The sequence below is a fragment of the Passer domesticus genome, chromosome 2 (genome assembly GCF_036417665.1).
Source record: "Passer domesticus isolate bPasDom1 chromosome 2, bPasDom1.hap1, whole genome shotgun sequence".
NCBI classification, from domain to species: domain Eukaryota; kingdom Metazoa; phylum Chordata; class Aves; order Passeriformes; family Passeridae; genus Passer; species Passer domesticus.
Window position 1 is genome coordinate 106,325,972 of NC_087475.1, and position 26,293 is coordinate 106,352,264.

The window sequence follows — 26,293 nt, forward strand, 5'->3', positions numbered from 1 at the left end:
CTCAAAGTTAGGGCAGAGATCACTAATACTTGATCAAAATTCACATGTACAGGAACATTACTCTTTCTAGTGGAAAACACATCACAAAGTATTTGTTTGTAAGTGTCTTATAAGCAGTTCAGCTTCCAGACATACATCTTTAGGCTCTGCTTCTTTTGGATATTACTCCTGTTTACTGACTGCCTTTAGAAGACTGAAGAAACCTGAAAGCAAATGTTTTATTCCTGGTATTTGCTTCTGAGCTGCAGAAGTGCTGAAATGTTGTTATGCTTGTAACTGCAAAATTTAATATCATGACTAATACAAAAGCAAAATAAAGCAACACTCAAAAATGTTCCCTAGAGGCAGAAGAAAAGCAGATAAGCAGGATTCATTTTTGTCTGCTTCAGCCTTTTAAGGAAAGGATCCCATCTAAACTGCTTGCTTAGACATTTCTGTTAGGAAAGTATGGACAAGATCACAAAATACTGCATCCAGTTCTGGGGTCCTCAGCACAGGGAACACATCGACCTGTTGAAGTTGGTCCAGAGTAGACCCAATGAAGGTGACTGCAAAGATGGAGAACCTTTCCTGTGAAGACAGGCTCAGAGAGTTCAGCCTGGAGAAGAGAAGGCTCTGGGGAGTTCTTATTATTGTGGCCTTCGAAGAGACTTTCTAGTAGGACCTGTAGTCATAGGATAAGGAGTAAATGTTTTAAAGGAAAGGAAGACAGATTCAGGCTAGGTATAAGGAAGAATTTTTCATCATAAGGGTGGCGAAACACTGGAACAGGTATCCCAAAAAGGTGGTGGATGCTCCATCCCTGGAAGCACTGGAGGTCCGATCAGAGAAACCTGATCTAGTTGAAAATGTCTCTGCTTATTGCAGGGATGTCAGAACAGATGACCTTTAGAGGTCCCTCCCAACCTAAACAATGATTCTATGATTCTGTGATTCTGTGATCATGAACCTAAAGATATAATTTCTACTTTTCTTGTGTCCTGAAAAAACAATCACTTGATTTTAATGTTGCTTTTTGCGTTGGCCAAAAAGTTGGGCATCTACTTTAACCAGGCCAACCACTCTTCATTATGCTAGAATCTGCAGGAGAAAATGCAGAACTTGAGAAAATTAATTTTGCACAATCTACAAAAATAACTTGTCTTTATTCTAGTATTCCCATAGAATTACTCAATGTGCAGGCTATACAGTATTTGAAAATTTGGTGACTTGTGAAAGGAAGAAAAATCACATCTCTGCAATAGCAAATGATATGGTAAGACAAATAGTGGATTCAAATTCTTCAGGAGTAACATAAACAGAAAGTTTTTTACCAGAGCTTCTTGGAGATTTCTCATTAAACTTCTTTTTCATAAGGAAGAGTTGTCTCAGCTGTCTTGCAAACATGGCTGGATTATCCCAAGGGATATAAGACTCTTCAGAATCACCTCCAATCCTAGATCCAGAGCTCTCCAGGAAACCAGAGTCACTTAGCCCAGTCAACTTCAGGCTTTCAAAAGTAAACACTCTGAAGGCTCTTTCTACTTCAGCCCAACTCAGAAGTTCTAAAAAAGAATTACAATCATTAACTGAAAACGTCCTTACAGCTCAGCAGAAAATAAATACAAGACTATTTAAGTGTATTGTTCTTGGCAACTCCGCAAAAGCCAACAGCAATTTCCTTAATGGTACTGGATCAACTTATGTGGGCTACATTTTACACTGCATTCAAAGTTGAATGCTTCCAAATTGCAAAATGATATGCCTACCTATTAATCCATCTTAAATGAAGTGGTTCCTACATCTGAATACCTTCTGGCTCATTAACTTTATATAAATGATGTTGATTTTAAAATACGAAGTAGACTTTATCAGGCCAGTTAGCAACTAGTTATTTTCAGTTCATTAAATATTTCCATTATCTATAACTTCTTAAAAAGTATCAACTTTTTTTCTTCTTCAGAAAGAATTTTACACATAATTTAAACAGAAGTATGCAAGGTGCAAAGGTAATAATAAATCCTATTCATGTTTGTATGCATCTGTGTCCATATAACAATGATAACCATGCAAAGGACTGAACTTTAAGACAGGTAGTACAATGCCCAAACCACACAAAGAATATTTTCAGTTTGAAATGTTTTCTCTTTAGGGTGGTTAAGCACCTAAGCACATCATGTATCTTGAGAATGTTGGATCTCTCATCTTCTATTCAAATTAATCATCTCCTTTGATAAAAGCAAAGGCTTTGCTAGCTAAGTTACCAGTTAGAAGAGTCTGGCAGTACAGTATGACCCAGTGAGGATCATCAAATTCAATACCCATTGGCTGGAAGACTGTAGCAACAGTGAATACTTTAATACCTTGCTGTCCAAAATGTACATACCAACAACTAGAAACAACACAGCGAAGTGTAAATTAATCCAACACAGGGAATTCAGGATGAAAGAGCTGGGAAAGTACCCTTAAATCCTGTGCCTTATATGATGACATGAATGCAACCAAAGGGATTTGGATGTTTATATTTCTTAATAACCTAGTGCAGATTTTTGATACTACCTAAGGGTATTTATGTAGTCTTTGGGATTGTTTCCCAGTGTATGTCATGGCAGCAAGCACACTCCAAGAAAAGGTAACTGCAGAAGTGATTATGGCTGAAGAAGCCAATGTATTTTTGGTTTAATAAAGGCTCTGTTATAAAGTAGCTTCATTATTAACAACAACAGCTTAGACATGAATAACACAATATACAATGTATTTCAGAATACATTCTGAAAGCTGTGTATCGTTCCATAAAAACTGTCTACCTAAGATACTTTGCTTTACCTCCAAAAGTGAGTTGATAAATCAACACAGTTTACATCAGTGCCTCTCAAAATGTATTCTACATTCTAGGACCAAAATTGCAATTTTTTACCACTGTGTTTTTTCCACTCAGAATTAGTGTTTGTATGTTTGCAAATATAAATAAAAAAGTAGTTCCAAGGTAAGTTCCAGCTCTTAGTTATGCAATACTTGACACTCATACAGTCGTTCCCATTAACCATGAAACTGAGGTCTGAAGTTAGGGTTAACTTGTATAGTAGGCTATAATTATATATATCAGCAAGAATGTGAAAATGGGAAATTCAGCAAAGGTTTATTTGGCAGCTTAAAAATCTTGCCCCAAAATTTCTATTTGAGAGGATCATCAACCAGAAATAAAAAGAATGGAAATTATATCAATGAAAATAATTTTACCAGTAGTAAAATAATGCATGAGCTCATGAACTCTGGCCAAGCGTTTAGTGTTGTTTTCAGTTGAAGGAGGGGTGAAATGGATAAGTTCTGTAAGAGGCAGTTTATCCATCATTTCATGCTCAATCTTTTCTGGATTGAAGTTCTCCTGGACCTGGAACAAAAATCAAAGTACCAGAGTTAAAGTAAACTTTCACACTATTGACTTTCCAAAAATTATGTTTGAATAAAGAAGTCTTTCTACAGCAGAAGACATTAGCATGTGCTTAAGCCAGTTGGACATAAACTTATATTTGAACATGTGCCCACAGTGTGGTTTTGAATCATGGTGTCAGATACTGTAGGCAGAAAAATATTAGACATGTAAGAGAATGACTGACAGCATAATAACAGACATTTGTTAGAAGTTATTTGCCTGTGCTAGCTAGACTTAAAAATACAGAAATATGTACTGATCTGTTCAGACTGGCAGCAGGTACCTTCCATGTATCTTTCAGCTGTCTGTGCTACTTTTTATAGTAATGCAATCAATCAACTTATTGATCAGTCTGTGAAGAGAGGCATCCCTCTATATCCAAGGATGTATTTTTTCAGATGTAGTGGTATCTTTCAATTTCACTCTTTTTAATATTACACACTTACCGTAACTTTTTCTTCAACTGCATATTCCAAATGTTTGTCCTCTACTCTTTCGTCAAACATTGTGCTATATCCTGAATTTCCTCTTCGGCAAGTATATAAAATACATCAAGCATATATCTGCTAAGAGCACCTCTTACATTGATTACTCAGTCCTTCTTTCTGCTTGAATATATCCAATGCATCAAACTTGAGTTGTTTCTGAATAGTTTTAATCAATGGTTGTCAAAGTATTCCCCAGATCATTTGTAATCCACGAAGCCAGGCAAACACACCTTAGCTGTGAAATCTAGAACTGCTATTATCACTTTTATAATCCTCAGTGAATTTTTGAAATTTAATGGTAAAATTACACCTTGCCTTTGGAAAAATTCAAGACATTCACAGTAGTTTTTTGATTCAGAAAGTCTGGGAATTGTTACTTTGCAATAATCCCAGATTATGCAGTCTCTGAACCTTTCTGCCTTTGTTAGAATCTGGCAGTATCTTGTTTACACACTATGCTGCAACTATTTAGCCAACCTGAATACATTCATTGTGTTCATTAGTAACTGCTATGTATTTTCTTACTACTTCTCAACATTTTAGTATTCAGTCTAAACTCCATGCTAAATCACCATTAACAAGTTAGCAACTAATTTTCCATTGTATCATCAGTGTTTAACAGCAAATCAACAGTTCTGTAATATCTCTCATCTATTCCAAAGGCTAAACATTCTCATTAATAATGCAAATAGATCACTGAAATCAGTATGCTTGTGCTCCATGTTTGTGAGGTGCCCTCCATCAGTAACTCATTGCTTCTTAAGTAAACTAAACATGTGTTATTGTGTCCACCTCAGTAGAAAAAAGATCTAGGATATGCTGTCCTGTTGTGTAAAACCACCACTTTTCCCCTCCTAGTGCATGACGCATTCATTGCCTGTGAACTTTGGAAATATTTATATATAAATAAGTTGCACTATACCTTCAACAGGTGCAACCTCTGAGCCAGGGCATCGTGGTAGTTAAATAGGAGAGGGTACTGGGGGGTGACAGTCTCTGTCTGTGGCTCACCGTATTTAGAAGAAAAGTAGTTATATAGATTCTGTTTAAAAAGAAAAGGAAGAGCTATTTAACCCGAATAATGAGATTTGTCATTTTAGGAAATGAACAAAAGACAACACAAACCTTTTTTTCACTCAAAGGAAGTGAAAGAGAAGGAAGGACAGAGATTATATGATCTACAATGGCACGATGCAGCTCATCTGCCTGAGGCTGTGATGACACCAGACTCGGTGGTGGAAGGTCTTCTTCACTTGCAATTACCTGGCAAATACAGTATGTTAGCTTCCATCACATAATGACTGCTGCTTAACTTTACCAGAAATACCAGGCAAATCCTGCTATAAGCTAAGCACACATCCAATAAATTCTGTGAGGGAAGAAAAACCTAATTTTTTTCTACAAGTAACAAAAATACAATTTTCCAAGTTAGCTGCTGCACAAAGCAAGGACTGCAGAAAACAGAATTAAATGTTTTCCCTATTAGTTGCTTTTGAAAGGATACGAAGAAAAATATTTCCAACTTGAAATGTTAAGGATTGCTAAGGAACACAGGTAATTAAAAACTGATTGTCTATTAGGTGTTGGACTTTGAGTATTCCTAGTCTATTTTCAGGCTAAGTTACACAATGAAAAAACCCCAAAATTATGCTGAAATGTTACTCCTAAAAGAAATATTTCCAAATCATATTGTGTGTCTCTACTAAATCATAGACTGTGTTTGAACTCAACAGAAGTCAGGTCTGTCTAGCACTAGCATTGAGGGTCTTATGTTAGGCTTGACCTAAGACCTTTGAGCCGAGTAAACCAACAAAAGTTCAGTCAATAACACTGCTGAAGGATAGGAAAACTTGTTATTGACTTGGATAAGTAATTGCACCTTTCTCATTTGATTATATTTGTAGTCTTCAAAAATTAATTATGGAGTAACACTATATATGTGTGTGTGTATATATATGTGTGTATATATATATATATGTATATATACAGGCTAAATATGTATATGTATATATACGGGGTAAGTGAACAATATGAAAGAAAATCGAAGAATTGAAGTTTGGAGTTTTGATTCCTTTGTATTGAACATCCTTGCTTAGTGCCTCAATGCACATATTTTTGTGCATAATCCATTAAACAGATGGATTTATTGATCTTTGAAAATTCATTATATTAGGTCTAGGCCAAAATCGCCACAGAAATTAAAAAGAGAACACTCCCACCTGTTCCAACATGCAGCTCAGCATTAAGGGTACAGAAAAGAACTCCTCAGGAATTTGATTCAGCAAGTCATTGTAATACCTCATGTCCACAGAAGGGAACAGAATAGAAGTTTCTTCTGCTATATTAAGAGATTAAAAAATTAAGATATGTTTGTTTAGAAATGCCAATTTATAGTCCAAGTCAAATTTTCAAGTTTGCAGATAATGCAGAACTGGGAGGAGCTGTTGACTCTCCCAGAAGCAGGGAGGCCCTGAAGAGAGACTTGACAAACTAGAGGGCTGGGCAATTATCAATCTTATGAAGCTTAAAAAGCAGAAGTGTTGGATTCTGTGCCTGGCATGAGGCAACCCTGGATGTACAGACAGACTGGGGAATAAGATTCTGCAGAGCAGCACCACAGAAATCAACCCAGGGGTCCTGTTTGAAGGAAAATTGAATATGAACCAGCCACGCCCCAGCAGCCAGGAGGGCCAACTGTGTCCCGGGGTGCATCAGGCACAGCATGGCCAGCCAGACAAGGGAGGGGATTGTCCTGCTCTGCTCTGCACTGGGGCAGCCTCACCTGGAGTCAGGGGAGTTTTAGGTTGGGTATTAGAGAAATTTTCACCCAGACGGTGGTTGGAACAGGCTCCACAGGAAAGTGGTGAAAGCACCAAGCCTGACAGTTCAAGAAGCATTTGGAAAATAGTTTCAGGCACATGCTGTGATGTCCTATGCAGGGCTAAGTCGGACTCAGTGATCCTTGTGGGTGCCTTCCAACTCAGAATATTCTGTGATTCTGTGAACCTTCAGACAATATTTATTAAAAAGAGTCTAACAAAGTTAGAGATTGGAAAAAAAAATCACTGAGATTTTTTAAAATCTGGATTTGACTAGGAACAGATAGAAAATGTGATTTTCTAAAGAACTTGGTTATCACCACTGAGACACTCCCACAATGCGTTCACCAGGATACCCAACATCTTCAGCTAACTGCACAAATAATTTTGAGGATTTGTGCTGTCCGATGAATGAGGGATCAACTACAGATGGGTACTTTAACCCTTTAAACATACTCTCAGACAAAACTACTGTTGACAGAATTTCTTCTAGTTTCCCTTTTTTCTTTGTAGGTGACATCCGTGGTGCTGGTTGTTCCTAAGTGAACAAAAGTTAACATAAAAAAATCAGAAACCATAAAACAAACGGGTATTGCACAAACAGGAGGGAGAACTTAATCTCATTTAGCTTTGGTTATTCACCCTAGACTACATGCTAAACTTTTAATTGGAACAAAATAGTAAGAATGTAGCATATGTTCTAATAACCTACTTTCTTCTGCCTACTTAACCTTTTGCCTACTATAAATAAAATAAGGAAATAGATCTTGCATAGAACAAATAATCTCTTTTTTTGACAGTTCACAGATCTGCAACATTGCATAGTAGCTATGTGCACGCATATTGATTTTTCAGACACAAGAATGTATCATCAGACGCTATTTAAGAAATTTCTACACCTATGCTACATTATGCCTATAGGATCCTTCCAATTTCCTTTTGCTGTTACCCCAATGCTCAGTTATTTTTTTCCATTTTTTGGGTTTTAAATGCTGAATACAGAAATACAACTTTCGTTCACTGAAAATTTTTCAGAGTGATGGTCCAAGGTGAATTTTTGAGTCAAAATTAAAGACAGGAAATTCTACCGTATAATTAGTTATTCTCAACAAGAAGAGAAGGGTCCTTGCCTCAAATGAAGATGGTTGTGTTGATTTGCTCTCTGGTAACACAGGCACATTAATAAACTTGGTGTTTTCCAAGTAGTTGCAATGCTGTCTTCTCCAGTCCAGGCAGTCATACATCAAACAAGCAATGTGTTCAAACAGCACAGTACCAAATGCAAGCTATGAGAGAAAATTAGAGACAAAGGATGAAGAGTATAAAATGTCATGTAACTTAGTGACAGCAGTCATTAGCTCTTTAACCAGTAGATCTACATCTGTTTAGAAATTTTCCAAAAGACGTTTTCCTCCACCAATTCAATATGTTTTACAGAGTTATTCTAAAACCTTCTTCATTTTATTTGCTTTAACACTGCCACAGCAGAGTATGGACTGTATATTGCCTAAGTTGCTTTAGTTGTTATAAAGTCTTACTTGTCTTAACAGTAACTGTTCAAGGTCTGGTATCTTGCAGATGGAACTTAAAGGGTTTTTTTTGGATGGGAAAGAATGAAAGAGGAAAAATTAAAGTATTTTGTAATGTATGTACATTTTTCCTAGTGATCAACCTGCAGCATATTTGCAAGGTAAATAATTTCCCTGCTATAGAAGGTTAAAAAAACCCCAAACCCTAACCAGGTAATTAACATAATCTCATATTATTTTATTTCTTTCTGTTGCCCTTTGAAAACAAAGAAAGCCTCAAGAATGGCATTCTGAAATCCACAGTTGTGAGTGAAGGAATGTCAGCATAGTGCCCAAATGTCCAATAGGAGAACGCTGTATCTGCAAAAATCTGACAAGGTAAGAGTCATGGTTCTTGAGGTCATGTAATGTGGTTTTCACCAAAGCTTGGGAGGAATAAAAAGAATAATAGCAACTGCTATTTTAAATATTAAATGTTCTTGTACAAATAACAATACCCTGTAGGAGACCAAGTCAAGCTTCAGCAGGTTTAATGGATGTATTCTTCCCCTGTACATCCTGAACTTTGTGGAAAGGATGGAATTATTATAACTTTTATAACTTTTAGATTATTTCTGTGAAAAGCCTTTTTCTGAGTGATTCTTTCACTTTTGTGAATTTAGGGCAAGTCTCTTGTACTAAGCAGTTTGCCTCTAAGATGTGACTAACAACAGTGAATATCTCCATTTTAAATTTCCTAAAATAGAACACAGTGAAGAAGCACAACTGACATTAGGCACTAAGAAAAATAACAAACCCTTAAGAATTATTAAACATCTGCTTTCCTCAACTCAGTGCCTCTTTATGACACTGGGAAACAGGCAATCCCAAATCCCTGATAAGTTATGGAATATTTGATTCCATTTTCATAACATTTAAAGACTAGAAGGGGCACTTGGGAAAGAAATTCTATTTGTGAAAACAGAATGTTCATTAATATTCTTGTACCTTTGTTTTCCCAGTTCAATATTCTTCTGAAGAATGGGTTAGTATAACACCTTTTCATCCATATATTTGTATATGTAAGGTATCACTAGAGCCCATAAAAGTTTTATATAAAATATTGGAGTGTTTTCAATGCAGTCTTTTAAACAAAACAATATTTTTTACAAAGTCATAAGTAGCAAAACCCTGTTACTGAATGGGATACAAGCAAAGTTTAGCATAATTGTAATATTGTATTTCAATTTGCCTGATGTCTCCTCAGGACATAGATTTTTATCAAAAGTTTTTTAAGTCTAACCGTTAGTGACTCTTCAACAAAGCAAATATTTTTGAAAGTCTTTTCCATTCTAAAGATCCCAAGTCTTAGAGCAGGGACTACTTGCAGTATGCAATACTCTGTCATTTTTATATTAATGTCTAAGAATATCTTACCCCAAGAATTTTCCTCCTGTGTGTCTTGCACTTCAAAGATGCAGCAAGCTTGGACTCAGAAATTCTCCAGAAAGTCCACAAGAACAAGCTTATTTTACCAACCTATGATTTCAAAATTTATATGCTCCCCACCTGTTTCTTAAAAAACTTACAAACTTTCGTACTTCTGTAGGGCTCATGAAATTGTAACTCTAATCTGTTGAGATCTGTTTCAGTGACAGATGGTTTTTCTTTTGTTTCAAATATAATATAGGCTCTTGCAAGATATTTAAAAGTAGAAACCCTGTAAGATGTGATTACAGGGAAGATAAAAACTGTTTTCCCAAAAGAGGTTTGGCACTTTAAGATTATATAAAGAGTATAATGATAAGTAATATTATAAGTAGCAAGCCTACATGATTCCACAATTAAGGCAATTTCAGTGAATGCTTTGGAAACCACTGTGAGTTGTTTGTATACAGAATCTACCATACTATAAATAAGGGTTAGAAGAATGTAGTTTAACCCTAGAATGTCCTTTAATCCTAATAATACAGACTACAAATACAGTAGGTTAAATTATAGCATGTTGCCTTATTTTTTTTAGCAGTTTGTATTTTTTACTGCTGACACTGTAGACTGAGAAATACTGGACTCTTTTACCTCACTATACATGAGAATCTGGGATGGAAAACATTTCTAATGATTCACTTTCTCCTTCAGTGCCTGGTAATAGTCCTGATTCAGCAGGCTATAATGAGTATTAAGTTAGAGCCATGTTTTGGATGAAAAGAAGCAGCACTTTGTATGATAAAGCAACATCATATATCAAAAGGTATTCTTGTATTCAGCTAATTTTTTCTCATGTGACTATTCTGAAGTGCAGTTAGTAGGCCTGATGTTATCAGGACAAAAATATAACTTCTGTGTTATTTCATACACATATATGATTCTTGAATGAGATGCAAACATGCTAAATAACTTTAAAACCTCAAACTATATGATAGCTGTGGCTTACAATATTAAGAAACTCCAATCAGGCATTTTTATTCAAAGGGTTCCTTGTAAACAGATGCTGGATGAAGTTGTTGGATACATAGGAAATAATTTTTGTTTAAGATTACAAATGTACTAACTACTGTGGTTGTGTTTCAGAGAAGACTTGAGATTAAATTCCTAAGTGTTCTTGAGAGTTACAAACACTAAAGCATGGCATGCACTGTAAAAAACAGAATGTACTGACCAGCATTTCACTGTCTGACCAATGAAGGGGAAAGTCACTTTCCTTAACTAGGTAATGAAGCCTGGCAACATCAAAGAGACTTGATCCATTCTTTCCACTGTTCAGAACGGGCTCCAGGAATTTCCAAAATGTTTCCAGGTCTTTCTTAGCTTCATCTTCCTTTCTTTTCTCTGCTTCTACATCTAAAATATAGGAGTATTTCACAAATCATGGTACAATGTAACCCTATAACATAAAGCACAAATAATGTATCAGTCTACTCTAAGTATTGTTAATGTATTTCCATCCTCGGGGTCTCAGCAAATATCTGACACCTAACTTGGGGATTAAAAAATACGCCCACTTATATCTTGCCATCATCTTCTATTCCAAGTACACTCATTGATCCTGAAAGGAATCTGAGAGGCTCATCTGGTAAAACTCATCTGCACAAGCAGGGTAACCAAGAGCAGACTGCCCAGGACCACTTCCAGATGGCTTTTGACTACCTTCAAGAATGAAGACTCCATGACCACTCTGGGCAATCTGTGACAGCATTCAGTCACCCTCACAGTAAACAAGTGTTTCTTTGTCTTCAGGTAACAACCCCTGTTTCAGTTTTGCCATTGCCTCTTGTCCTGCCACTGAACACCACTGAAAAGGGCCTGGCTTCCTTGTCTTTGCACATTACTTTCAGGCATTTATACACATTGATGAGTTCTCTCCAGGCTCTTTCTTCTCCAGGGTAAACATTCCCAGCTCTCTTAGCCTCTCCTCATATGAGAGACGCTCCAGTCCTTTGAACGTACTTGTGGTCGTTTGATGGACTCTCTGGTAGCTCCATATCTCTTCTTTACCGAGGAGTCCAGAACTGGACACAGAACTCTAAGTGTGGCCTCACCAGTGCTGAGTGCAAAAGAAAATTCAAATCCCTTCACCTGACGCAGCCTTGGATACCACTAGCCTTGTTTGTTACAAAGGCACAGGGCAGGCTCATGTTCAGCTTAGGGCCACTACCCCTACATCCTTCTCTGCAGAGCTGCTTTCCAGCGAGTCAGCCCCCACCATGAACTGGTGCAGGATTTAGCCCTTGCTGAATTTTATGAGGTCCTGCCAGACCATTTCTCCATCCTGTTGAGGTGCCTCTGAAAACCAGCACAGTTCTGTGGTGTTTCAGCCATTCCACTCAGTTTTGTATCATACGAGTACTTGCTGAGGGAACTCTCCTGATCACTAACAAAGATGTTCAGCTGGATTCATACCACAAATCCCCTCTGATACCCTCTAGCCCAGGACGTTCAGCCAGTTTTCAATCCAACTCAGTTTTTTCTTACCCAGCTTCTTTATGAGAAGACAGTGCCAAAGGTCTTACTGAGTCAGGGCAGACAATATTCACTGCTTCCTCCTCCTCTACCAAGACAGTCAATTTGTTATAGAAGGTTATCAGGTTGGTTAAGAATGACTTCTATTGGCAAATCCATGCCAAATGACCAACTCCTTGTTCTTCATATGCCTGGAAATGTTTCCAGGATTACCTGTCCTATGATATTCCCAGAGATTGAGAAGAGTCTGAGTGGCCTTTAGATTCCTGAGTCATTCCTACCATTTCTGCAGATAGGAGTGATGCTTTCCTCCAAGCTTCAGGCACGTTTTACAATTGCCATGTTTTTTCAAAAGTAATTAACAGTGGCCTTGCTGTGACATCACAGCCAGACCCTCAGTATGCCTGAGTGCATCCCATAAGGTCCCCTGGACTTATGTGTGTCCAGTTTGTTTAATTAATCCTTAACTCAAACCTTTTCCACCAAGAGACTTTCTCCAGACTTTCACCCTGTTTCTGGGGCCTGAAAGTTCCAAAGGCCATTTATGATCACAACCATGTTTTCTTCTTTCAAGATCCTTTAGCCAGTTCTTACAGGGAGGCTCTTTGCTGGATTCAATAGAGTTTATTGGTATCTTTTTTGCATGCAGAGTCCATAATTCTATTCTCATGACAGCCAAGTAGCAGGGAATAATTGCCTCCCTTGGTCTGCTGGCTATGTCACTACAGCTCAGGATAGGCAGCCATCACTGATGACACATATTTAGCTTGCTGCTTACCAGGATACCAATTCAAGAGGTGTCAACAGCCTTGGGACAGCTCAGTATAATTACAGAGCATTATTCTGTGGCATATTCTCCTGTGGCTGGGGCCACAGACCCAAAGCAGCCAACTGTTCACTTCCCTTGAAATTACCAAATGAGCCAAGTTTTCTTACTAGTACACTTCCTAACAATTCACAGAAGTATGCATTTGATAAAACATTCTTTGATGGCCACTGCGGCTGCAAACTCTGCCTGCTTAGTCAGTCCCTCTTTCTACTGCCCAGTTTTTGCACTGGCAAATCATTTGGTTTGGTGGCCAACCAATGGCAATACTACGGTGGCACTGGCAAACACAGCTGCTCACAGGTAGCAAGCACAAACACAAGGCATGGAGGGGGAGAAAAACACATCCAGAACAGTCATTCCCTGGATATAAAATTATCTCCCTTTTACATATATATTTTTTAATGACCAGATTACCTTCAGGTAAAATTGAAGACTGTCTTTCAAGTTTTGTTGCTTTTAAGTATATCTGCAATGGCTTGTAATTTTCAGAAGAAATCTGAATTACACTTGAAATGTTAATTCCAAGGTCAGTCAAGATGGGCAACAACTGAAGATTGGGGAAACCCAGAATGATAAAGTAATAATGAGCACCATCATCTGGTTCATCATCTGTTCAAAACAGAACAAAACCAAACTGGAGTAAGAACATTCATCAACTAAACAAAAGAAATTTTTTACTTGACTATATGGGGTTATGCAAATGAAAGTCAGAGAAACAGTTTTTTAATACTCTCATTGGGAAAATTACATATAAATCCAAAAATTATGTGCAAAAGATTCAGGTCTTCTGCACCAAACCACTTAGAACACAGCAGGAAGAATATAAGTCAGAAGTAATAATTGTTTGGAGAAGGACCAGGAGAAAAACTGCAGAAGCTGATTATAATCAGAATGTTGTAGCAGCATTTCTGTAATTGCTCCTCTCAAAGGAGTTTAGTGTCAGGACATATGCACATGCTTTAATGGTAGTTTAAACTATTTAATCACGCAGAAAGCTGGACATGGAGCATACAAAGAGTAAGTTACTCCATCTTACATGGAAGATTACCCAAATCCTCCTTACCCAGCAGGTTCACGTTCACTAGATGTACTTCTTGGCAAAATCCTCATCAGCTGGTAATACCAGCTCACACTAGTCCTTTAAGGTGGCAGGGGCATATCCAAATTCATATTAAAATGCAGATGAGGAGTTTCATTGAGTGCCTATTCTATTTGGGCTTATCAGTTATGTAGAAATACACATAGCAACATTTCAGTACCAAAGCAAAAGGTTAAGCATGATGTAAGTAGAAATGAACTCTCTAGAAGCTCTAGAGTTGTGTAGTTTCCTTTTATGCCTTATGGAGAAATACAGGTAGTAACACAAGTAACAGGTGATTTAATTCATCCAGTACAGTTATTTATCCTAAGTTAACAGAAACTGTCTGCTGGAGGTCCTGTATCTCTCCATCAATACTGAAACACATAGCATTAGTGCAGACAAACACACACCAAAAGCAAATCACAGCTTTATACTCTATTTAGCATTAAGATCCTTTCCTATGCTTACTAACACATCACATGTCCAAGTGCTTTACTGACTCCTCAGCTTGTGGGACTCATTTATCCAAGGAAGGAAAAAAGGTAGCCTGGCACTGACATCTGCCTGTGCTCAGATATATGGCCAGGGCTGTGCAAATGCTGTTACCACCTGGAGCAGCAGGCTCTCTGTTGGTCATAATATTAGCTCAACATAAAATAACACAGAAATTTAGAGAGAGATTGACTGAGGAAGCAGCCACCATAGTCCAGCACATATATTGCATAAAGCAAAAATCATAACCAGAAGAAAACTAGCTTATTATTTCACTCCTAGTACTGAAAATGAAGTACATAAATTTATGTCTCAGTAACCATGAGAACAAAAAGTATGAACACATACAATTACTGAACATTAATTATTTTTAACAAAAAAGACAGGTGTCTGCACACTTACAGAGATCCAAAAATTCCAATGCATACATGCTGAAGACTGCCTGTCATTTTAAAATTATAATTATGATTATGCTAATAATCATGACAAGTGCATAACAATCAGTCAGTTCTAATTATCAGTGACTAGTCCATATGCAAAAGAGGAAAGACATCAATGCAAGTAATCTCAATATTACTCAAAAGCAGAAATATTTAATTTCAGAAAGGTGATAATGTATTAGGGATGAATGATAAAATGACTGCTAGCTACCAGAAACAGATACAGACTGTCTTTGAATTTAAGGCATGCTCTTCTTTTTTTTCTTTCTTTCTTTATACAGCTTTATTAGAACAAATATAAAGAGGTGAAGCTTAGATTGGATGTAATGAAAAATTTCTTCACTGACAGGGTTGACAACTCTGTCAGCCGTGTTTTTAACTATAGCATAGGGAGAAAGCCACCTTTGGATACTGAGACATTTAATTATTCAGAAATTTTTCTCTAGGATAAGTTTCCTGTAGGATTTGTTTGGCTACTTTATTGTAGTCTTACATATGCCCAAATATTTTGATGTTGACATGCCACATATAACTAATCTGTATTTTACTTCTTGGACTGCACAATCCATCCTAACACTTATCAGAACACGGTGCCGTCTTCAAACGCAAAGTGGCAAAATTTTGATACTGCCAAATAGATCTGGACTTTTCATCATGGAACAAAACAAAGTATTCCAAAGGTTTATCAGGAGTATATCATAATATTTTACATACCAATGTATTTGTCTTTCACTTCCACTTCTCCCCGTTGTTTGAATTTGGTCTCCTTTCTAACAGGGGATGATGCCACTGACTTTTTTGCTTTACTATCTTTTCCACTTGTCTTATCAGGAGGGTCAGCTTTTTCTTTTTCTCTTGCTTTCTCTTTTTCTTTTTGCTGCTGTTCTGCCTGACAAGATGAATAAATGAAGTTCTCGTTAAAGCCTTTGGGCAGAACAAAGGTCAGACTGTTGTAAAACTTTAGGTGTTCAGTTTTTTTTATTTTCACACTTTTCCCTCTCAGCTGCTATAATATTCATGTGGTGGAGCTGTCTTGAACACCCTGCTTTTTCCTACTCAAACACATATTAAATTATTTATATGTTCTTACTCAGTCATAATGCTAAGACTTCACATTAAAAAGGAACTGCAAAAGGTAGGCAGACATTATAACTACCAAACTAAAAAAATGCATATGGGTAGAAAGATGAGTAAAAAACCCTGTGCTTTAGTTACTTCCACTACAGCACTTGCATCAGCCAGAAACCTTCCTTGGACTGAAGGGAAATATGGCAAAAATTCAATACCTGTTAATATCTTTAACATCTCTGTTAACACTCTTGACTATGGTGTAAAATGGTACCAGCACTATTTTTCTTTGATGTAAATATCTGTCTAATGCAAACTAGAACCAAGAGTCGTGCATTCATTTCACACAGGATATTACTCAGCCATTCTCATTATCTTCAAACAAATACACCTACATAAAGCTCTTCCTAGTAATTTAAGAGTACAGGACAAAAAAATATTTTAAGTGACCCAAAGTCTCACACTATAAATCCAAAAAAAAATTGAGAGTTGGTCTGAAATGAAAAGAAACAAAAAAAAAAAATTATGGTAAAGTAGGTTCTGTGTGAGCAATAAAGTGTCCACCTTATTTTTGCCCAGCAGAAATACTACATTCAAACTATGTAAAAATTACATTTCAGGATTATAAAGCTAAATAAAATAAAATAAAAATATTAAGTTAACTTACAGTTACAATTCTGCTGATGTCACTTTAAAGGCTATTAAAGCAATTAGGAAAGCCCTTCATGCAAATGAGAGAGGGCAGTAAACTCTATATAGTTGCTTTCCCTAGGTCCAGATGAAAAGCAGACTTTCCAGCTGTAGAAGTTGTATTAAGTTCAAATTCAAAATCAAAACAGAAAATCTTTTCCTGCTTTTCTCTTCCTTCTTGAATTTCCTTTCTGTAAAATTTAGAAATGTCTTTGACAGAATCTTGAAACTATTTCCACTGTGTAATGAAGGATTTGGAAGCTTTCATTATTTTCTTTCAAGTTTGTTCTACCTTTGACATTTCAAATTAGAAATATTGATAGTACTTCTTTGAATTCTAAGCTGATGAACATATCAAACAGATGATACAATCATCATGCCACAAAGTTCACAATCAACTTGATCTATTGCCTCTGCATAATTTTAAGTAATTCTTAAATAAGCAGAGACATTTCTGGACTTGCCAAGATTCTAACAAAGAACATTACTTGACCTAAATACTTTAGAAAGTAAAAGCCTCTCCTTTCTTGGACTCTTCCCTTTTCCTTTCAATGTCATATTTCTCCTTCCCTACAAGGTGAAGCTTTCTGTGGAGTTTCTAATAATCCATTACCTTCTGCAATTTTGTTATTTTAAGCTACACATTTTAAAATTTTACTATTTCAAACAGTTTTCTAATACAGTGACACTTCTTCTCTTTGGCATAATATTTATGCCTATCAATTTACGACAAGCTCCTGCTCCTAATGAAATACAGGATGCCTTATTTTTGGTTATTTACATGTTGTATTAGTTCTGCTGATCCATTCTATTAACTATTATATCTATTTAAGAAATAATGTGTCTATTTAAGAAAAAGATCCATGGACAGATATGTTTGCTTTCTGAGAACTGATTTGCGAGTAAAATCCTGTTTTCAACACCCAGATTGTTGGCAACAGAACTTGTATTGTACAAGCTAGTTGGAAAGGATTAAAAATTCTATGGCAGCCAGTTTAGAGATAGAACTCTAAATTAGAAGTCAGTTTCTGCCCACTCTGTGCTGCAGAGCATTCTCATATCCAAGAGCCTTCCCATTCTTGATTCTGTCCTTCAACGGCTCCACTTGTGTTTGCCTGTCACACATTGATATAGATACAATTCAAAGGAGGTGACAACTTTTGCAGATGATTTGGCTAAAACAGAGAACTGTAAGTGCCAGAGACTCTTCAACCTTCAACACTGACCATCCTCCAATTAACCAGAGAAATAAAATTACAGTTACAAGACTAATTTTGCTAAATCAAAGCTCTAAAGACTCCATTTTAATACTGAATTGCCATTAAACTTCAAAGTTTTGTTTGACAGTTTACTTACAAGAACTGACTGCTATCTAAGAAAAAAGCTATTTTTTCTCAATTCACTGTTAACAATCTATTCTACAGCCTCAGCCTCTCAATTTCTTTTCAGATTGAAAACACATTATTCTTCTCATATTCTTAATATATTTATGTGGTTTAAATTATAATTTCCTAATAAATTTACTTCTGTGGGAACAGGACACAATTTTAATCGAATCACCTAGCATATAACGTTCTTGTGATTGTGTGCTACATTTCATCCACCAACTACTCCCACAAATAAAACTATTGATAAAGAAATTTACAGACTTTTCAGCTACACAAAATCCATTAAACTATTTTCTCTTTGCATCTTTTACATGCACAGACTGCTTCGGTCTCCATATCAGCACACTCCATATTACAGATTTTGATCAATTAACAGGGTAAACTTACTGCAGCAATTGTATGACTTTCTGATAATTAACTGACTTTCTTCAGTTTCATGAATGTTTGTTGGAAAAGGACTATACCAAAACCAACTGTTCAGTAAGTTGTTGAAATGTACCACTGACAGCTCCAAAAGACTCTAGAAATTAATTAGAGGTCTGATCTGTGATTCTGTGCAAGCTTGGTGAAATTTCTCCTAGAACAAATAAGCAATCTGTCCGAGACAATCTTGGAGGTAGTAGTGATGACCTTGGACATAAATGGAAGCAAGTTTTGGGAACACTGCAAAATGTAGTACCTGGTTCTGAGAAGTGGACTTCAAAATACGTACTGTTTTGAAAGAGTTCAGAGAGGAACATGCGTAATCAAAACCGAACGACCATGGCACATATTTGGGTTTGTTTAGTTAAATATGTAATAGATTTCTGTAGAATGGAGTGCAATGTTGTCCCCATACACTCGGAGAACTCAAACAGATTTAAATGAGAGTAGGGTTGGTAGGATCAGAAACCTTTTTCAAATGCGCGCGTTGCAGAGATGGTTCAGAAATAATACTGGTTGCCATGGAAAAGCAAAGACACAGCACTGGAAAGTTTTGAGAAAAAGTTCAACAAACATCTGCCAGGAATAGTTTATGCAAATATTATCCTGCCTTAGTGCTGGAGGATGGAAGAGATAACTTCTCCAAATTCCTTCCAGAGAGGAGATTCATAACAAGAACTCCATCATAGTCTGCTCTGAGATTATCCTTGATACCTTTCAGTAACAACGCCTCCTACCTTTACTTCAGCAGGTATACATTCAGCAGAATCCTGTTCCTAGCTCTGTTTCCTATTGGTCCTAACACTCAGCGAAGCCATTACTGGCTCTCACTCTAGGAAAGACTTCTTCCATAGTGGGTTTTTTTTTTCCCCTCATGCTCTCATTGGCATTTGAGTAATTGAGAACTTCATGCACAAAATCTAATCAACTTTAAAAAATATTTCTAATTGCATTACTATTTAATCACAGTTTTAGAAAGCCAAAGATGAGAAGAAATCTGGATTTATGGAAGCAACACCATAGAATAGAAGTGTCTTCAAAAATGTAATGTTCCTAGGGCATACTATAGTACCTTCTTTTCCTCTTCTCTTCTCTGGAGAGCCTTCTGTTTGAGACAAAGCAATTGAAATTTCAACAGCTTTCCAGTTAGTGTTACAGGAATTTTTTCACCCTGGTCCAGAAAGGCTTTGGCTAATTCCAACACCTGCAAAGGAAAAAAAAAATCACAAGAAAACTACTACTTGCATAGCTTTAATACTGCACTCGACTCATATTTATTTGCATGCTGAAAAGAGCAAGTGCTATCTCACATTGTAGCATGTGTGAGTCAAAATGGCCACATTTCCAGAAGAAACAATGCATCAGTAAGATACACCGTTATTCTTTGGCTCCCAAGACCTCAAATAAAGTTGTATCAGCTGTAGTGCGTGATAAAACTAGAATGGAGAAAACCTTCTATGATTTATGAGAAAGTCAACAGACACAGAGTTCTCACAGGAAAATGTAATTCTCTTTAGGTTTTAAACAAAGAAACAACATTAAGCAACTACATATTATAAAGCAATAAATTAAAAAGCACCTAACAGATAGCAAATCAAGGGGAATAGTTTGCAGTACTGTTTACAAAGTGACCAGTGTCTGAGGGACTAGCCCTAAATGAAAGATAAAAACTTCTTGAAGGGAATTTGAGAGGGTCTGTCTTGGTGAAAACACACCCCCTCCCTGTGTAATTCTGATTCTGTTGGTATGCAGCCTAATTGGGGTGAAATAAGGCTATTGAGTTTTCTTAGGGTGATGACAGCAGCGGGAACATACAGCTGCATTGTCCAGATGTGTGGCATTGACAGGCTGTTTTATGACTATGTTTTTTACAGCTTGTTTCCACTAAATTTCATACAACTCAATAACATCTGGGCCGTTTTCCTTGGAGCCTCATAACCACTTTATTTACTGCGAAAAAAATAAAATAACATAAAAATACTGTTAAAAAGTTGTTATATGTTTCTTTTCACTTGTGTTGTCTCTGTAATAAAGTTCACCTACATAGGAAGCGCTGCTGAGGAATAATATAACCATAATATTTTCTTACTTTTGTTTTTAAGCAACCATCAGCTTTATTTATAACCATGGGCTGAATTAGGTGTTACTCAAATGTTCTGACATGTTTCTCTTTTCTCCTCATGGAGCAATTACAGTTGGGCACATATGGTGTCAATTTTGCTTGCTAACACTGAGACAATGAAGGTGCACACTGTATCTCACTGAACTGTGTCTTGTCTAATGCAAACACCACCATTAGCTTTGAGCTTCCATAGGTTCTAGCCTAGTTTAGAAATTTTCACTTCTCACCTAAATGTAGCCACTAAAATTCTTCTCTGAATAAAGCAAAGCCAAACCAGAATCCAGACCATTATATGCCAAATCATTGTTTCATGCAAATGAAAGCAAGGAGCAGAAAAAGAAATGTCTTAAAATTCAGATATTTTCCAAGTTGCATAAGAGGTAGACAAACCAAAACATATGCATTTAAAAACCTTTCCAAAACAATCCTACTCCTGCAACACAAATAAATCTAATTATCTTAACATACACAAAGGAAGATACATCATGATTACGTCGAGTTTTGCTTTGCATGTTTTGTACTCAAAATAAGACTGGTCACTAGCTCAGCAAGCCAATCATAGAAGGCTTCTGGAAAGACCCACTGACATCAGAGCCACAGCAGAAAATCAAGGACATGTTAAGAAAAAGACTTAAAAATTACCACACACTTGTGGGCACACTGGAAGCTACTAGTTATTCTAACAAAAAATAGTCACCCAGAGCTAAACACATAAATCGGTGCTCTGAAAGAAAAAGATATTTGTAGAAATACTGTATCAGTAATTTCCCTCAGAGAGAAAAATTATCATAAAGTTTTTTGGTGTTTTTTTCCAGAATTGATGTTAACAACCTATGGAAAGTGATGCTTCTCACTGGCCTAATGTAGATGAGTTGCACATTTCTTGAAACACAGTAGAGGGGAAATTGAGGGATTCTGGAAGGATTATTGAAAAGTGTATATACAGTAACTCACTTCAATGACAGTTGCTGATTTATTGTTCATGGAAGAAGAAAAAAGTGCTTAGATTCTTAAACCCCATTCTTCCTGAGAATTTTAAAGCATTTTACCAGTCAAAAGCAATGCGTAATAATTATTCCTATTTTGTAGACAGAAAATACAGGAATGAAGAGACTTGATAATGTAGAGTGGGTAGGAAGGACAAATTTTCTTATGTGAGCCATGAGAAGCATAACCAAAACTATTTAACAGGAAGCCATTCCATGACTGTGGAATACAAATAAAACAAAGACAAAATGAGTGCACTACATTTTGCAATACAAAGAAAGCAAACATCTTTTAATGCAGAAATGTAAAATATGCTTTATACAGGAGGAAATTAAAACCAATCCTGAAGACAGAACATAGATCAATCCATGCACAGTAGATAAAAAGAAATTAAATTTATTACACCATCCATATTTACTTCATCTGTGGTCCTGTGAGTTATGCAGGCACCTGGCATAAACAGTGAAAAATCTACAGAGTCTCAAGTGAAAAAAATACCAAACAAAAACCTCAAGAAAAAAACTGGGTAGGAATACAGAAGGAAGTTTTTCAGCTACTATGAAGTGGATTTGTTACAGATTGGCTATACTTCATCCCACCAGTGACGATCTTTTTCTTATGTGAGAAACCATGGAAACTTGGATGGACAAACTTAGTTAGGTAGGGCCTCTTTTCCTCTAAAGCAAGAGGAAACTTAGCATTCCTCACACAGCAGGGGTCACACTGGTGAAGTGCAGAAAGGCTTCGGTGATGCAGTATTTGATCTCATACGGTGGCAGTATGAACCACGCAGAGATTTAGCTGTTTGGTGCAAAGGGCATGTATTTGGAGCCACCCAAACACTGCATGGGTGCTTGTAAGTGACCCTACACTACTGACAGATGTCAGAGCCATTGAGATAGGAGATAGGTCTTACAAGTTAGGGAAACATTTCAAGCCAGAGTCTTTGTGCTATATTTCTTTGAAATGCCTCTTTTTCAAGATACAGGACAATTGTGGCTGCCAAATTATAATCAGAAAACCTTACAAAAATATAAATTGGATTATAAACTTTCACTACCTGGATTTATTACTACCTGGCAGCAGTAGCATTGCTTGCTATGAACAGTGGTCAGCCCACTTCACCTTATAGTTCTACCATACCCAGAGTGAGCTTTCTAAAGCCCCGTCTTCCCTCTTGTTCTTGAAATTGTAAGAAATCCAGACCATCACATATGCCTCAGACTCATATAACACTTCCTAAAAGACACATAATAGTTCCTAGAAGAACCAAATAAGTAAAATCCCTTAGTTGCTGGCACAGTTCAAGTTAATTTGAAGCAGGATAGTCATCAGTCAAGGGGCTCTACGGATTACACAACCAAGCTGGTAATTACTATTCAGATGCATTTTCCTGAGCAAAATAATAAAAGCACAGGAAAAAAGTGATATTGACTTATTACAATCTGCTGTCAGTCTTATGAGTCCTTAACAAGCAAGTTTTAAGACAGACTAGGGGACAAAAGCTGCAGGTGTCATACTGATAATTTGTTTTTAAAAAAAGGCTTATTTACATATACTATTAAATATTTCTGACTCTGCCAATGTAATTTCATTGACTAAAGCATACTACAAGCAATCATTTTGAAAGAATACCAGGAAGGACCTGAGCTAACTGAAATAACTTTTTTTTCAGATGACACCTCCAGTGTGTTAAAAGAATCCAGTTTCTCATATTAGGCCATTCACCTAACTTCATTTTAACTCAGAACCTCTTCCCACCCACATATGATGTCAAAAGACCACTTGTTTAATCATTATCTTTCACTACTAAATTAATGACTCACAGTTCAAAGAGAGCTTAACGACTCACATAAATCAAGAAATCAATTGCATATCTGAGCAGAGCTCCATATAACACTTAAGTATCCACAAGTTAGACTGTAAAACCTAAGACAAGCCAAATGAGTCATCCTTGTTACTCAGTGAAGATGTATTCCAGAGAATGAAAATAATTAAAGTGGGTTTGATGATTCCTTGTACCCCATGGAGTCCTTTTCAACTAAACCTACTAAAATGAAGCAATACTGAGCAAATATGAATGCTGTTCATGTGCTAAATATCTTCCTTTATATTGTGAGAACATTTCTCAAAGCAGAAGCAAATGGCTGCTTGTACCCTAGAAAAATAACTTGTCACTCATCTGAGCGAGTCTGTTTTTTGCCAAAACACAACACAGCTTGATCTGGTTAGCAGAAATCTATTAGAATTATCCATTGTAAGAAAGTCTGTTCTCTAAACCTCTCTCTACAGAAAATCTGCAACCTGAGGGGATATTTTAACTGATTTAATCTCAGGGATGCTCTGTGAGAATTATCTAACACACATGTACAGCGTTATGTCAAGTACATATACAGTGTTTTAAGAAAAACAGAAATGGTGAATAACCTAATTTCAGTAAAAATGAGAAAATACATTACAAAAAAATAAGGAGAGTTTCATTAGAGAGCTCATACAGAAGCTCTCACCATCTTGGATGTGTACCTCCTCTGGCTCCCTGACCATTAGCTGCTATGCAAACCCAACTGCTTTAAGGGATACAAATATCCAGGGACTGGAAAGATCAGGCATTAGCATCGCTCTCTCAGGAAGGAGTTCTATGCACAGGGAGGGTTTTCTCACATGACCTTTCATATATCCATTTTTCTTTAACATTGACTGGGGACCAATAGTTGAAACAGCATTTAAGTGATTTCAGAAGAACCCCTACAGAACCCAGGCCTTTTAGAAAAAGAGGACAGGCCAGTCTGTTGTGATTTGTGCTTAGATGAAGGGATATATTGCTATGATCAAATACTGAAATGTTTACATTTCAGTGGGATGAATCTGCCCAGCAAATCTTTCCATTATGGCACAGAATATTTTAAGCTTCTGAGAAGTAAATTGTCTCCAGCAATTTCAGCCAACTGAATCCACACAATGAACATCACAAAGCTAAAAGATTTAGTCACGCTTCTCTAATACTGCATCTGGCTAGGAAGAGAACCCAATCAGAGGTGGAAGAAAAAGATCAAGAAACAAAATTGTCTCATCAAACCTTATGCTGGCAGAAGCCATCCAACTACATCTTGACAGAATTTTCTAAGCCACGTCAGAATATTTGGGCCAGGTAGTTCCAACGGCCTTGTAGACAGGGCACCAGAAAACTGGGAAGGGTCTTTCCACCTTGGTTGGTCCAGCTTTGCAACAGGGCTTTGAGCTTTTTTTTTTTTTTTTTAATTTGGAGACAAAGGATTCTAGGATTAGTTGCTGTACTTGAGAAAAATGTCATATACTTTATTGTCCTTAATGAACCTATTACAGTCCCCCAAAAACTTTGAACACAAAAACCCAGAAGCCAGCATTGCCCTTGGCTACTTCAGAGAGTCCCTCTAACATAACAAGGATGACATTCTCACAGACATAATTGCTTTTTCCTCTAGCTACACAGACATCTCAACAAAACCTGCACAGAAAACCAGAAATTTGATACCAATTTTCATGTAAGCAGGAACGCTTGTAATCTGTGAAGGAAACCCAAAGTCTCACCAGTGTTCTAAAGCAGATATTAAATATGTAGATGAATTTCAAAAGGTTATCAATTGTCTTCCTTAGAAAATAAATTGCTAACAATTTGAGTATTACAAATGTCCTCAGATCAAATAATTACAACAGACAGTAATAAAATAATAATGCATGTTTCTAAAATCCTAGGTTTAGGACTATGAAGACTCACTATTCTGAAATGAAACTATAAGATGTGAATGCCAATTGCCTCATGTAAATAATATAACCTGACTGCTCCACTCAGATCTTAGGAAGCAAAATTAGAAAACACAGGTAGTTTTCCTGCTCAAGCTCAAGACTTTTTCCTCCAATTTTAACATTTAGAAATGCTGGTACTTCTTAACATGACACATTGTTCCTGGAAAGGGATACTGAACTGGAGACACCCAAACTGACAATGAACAGCTACAATTTATGGAACTGCCTGGTTCATAGCAACAATGGTTTCCTCTCATGGAATAATTAAATCCGAATGGAAGCCATACAATTGGATAACTTAAAGGACTACATAGGGCACTTGATCATGAAGTGGCATCAGATGCTCTGACAATGGCAAAGGCTGATGCAAAGACATGCTAAACCAAAATTAATAAATTCTTTCCCTAACATCCTTTTAAGTAGATTGACCTAAATACCAGGAAAAAGCAGGCAGAGTAGATAAACCCTCCTCAGAAGATAAGACACTAAATAACTCAGGTAAATACACTCCCTCATTTAGTGGGTCATTTATAAAACATCCTAAATTCTGTACTATAAACTGGTAGGAGCTTGGTAACAGATAGAAAAGAGCTGAAAACAGATGAATAGATAATGCCCACATCAGGATTTAAAGTCTCTTAATCTTCCCTGAAGCCAGTACCTCCCTAAAAGGCATATTCATTTAACAATTCCCAAGTGGACACATTAAGCCTCTGTGTATCCACACAGTGTAAGGGCTAAGTCCTTCTGCAATAAAATTCTCTTCACTTGCATCCACACAATACCACTTGACAAAGGCTGAC

General features: G+C 36.7%; 1 protein-coding gene across 9 annotated transcripts in view; it reads right to left on the reverse strand.

Moving 5' to 3' along the window:
- The window catches only part of SPAG17 (sperm associated antigen 17), an 89,269-nt gene that overhangs the window by 48,257 nt on the left and 14,719 nt on the right, over window positions 1–26,293 (reverse strand). For 6 of the 9 annotated variants that reach the window (XM_064410342.1, XM_064410345.1, XM_064410346.1 and 3 more), the window contains exons 4-14: window positions 19,671–19,802; window positions 15,744–15,918; window positions 13,431–13,625; window positions 10,887–11,068; window positions 7,850–8,005; window positions 7,176–7,257; window positions 6,120–6,238; window positions 5,026–5,163; window positions 4,823–4,942; window positions 3,220–3,370; window positions 1,314–1,544 (exon numbers count right to left, since the gene is read on the reverse strand). In XM_064410342.1, the coding sequence (XP_064266412.1) occupies window positions 1,314–1,544; window positions 3,220–3,370; window positions 4,823–4,942; window positions 5,026–5,163; window positions 6,120–6,238; window positions 7,176–7,257; window positions 7,850–8,005; window positions 10,887–11,068; window positions 13,431–13,625; window positions 15,744–15,918; window positions 19,671–19,802 (1,681 nt within the window). Of the gene's footprint in view, window positions 1–1,313; window positions 1,545–3,219; window positions 3,371–4,822; window positions 4,943–5,025; window positions 5,164–6,119; window positions 6,239–6,682; window positions 7,128–7,175; window positions 7,258–7,849; window positions 8,006–10,886; window positions 11,069–13,430; window positions 13,626–15,743; window positions 15,919–19,670; window positions 19,803–26,293 lie in introns of those variants that run through there. The other 3 variants (XM_064410344.1, XM_064410350.1, XM_064410349.1) reach the window with 3 other exon arrangements.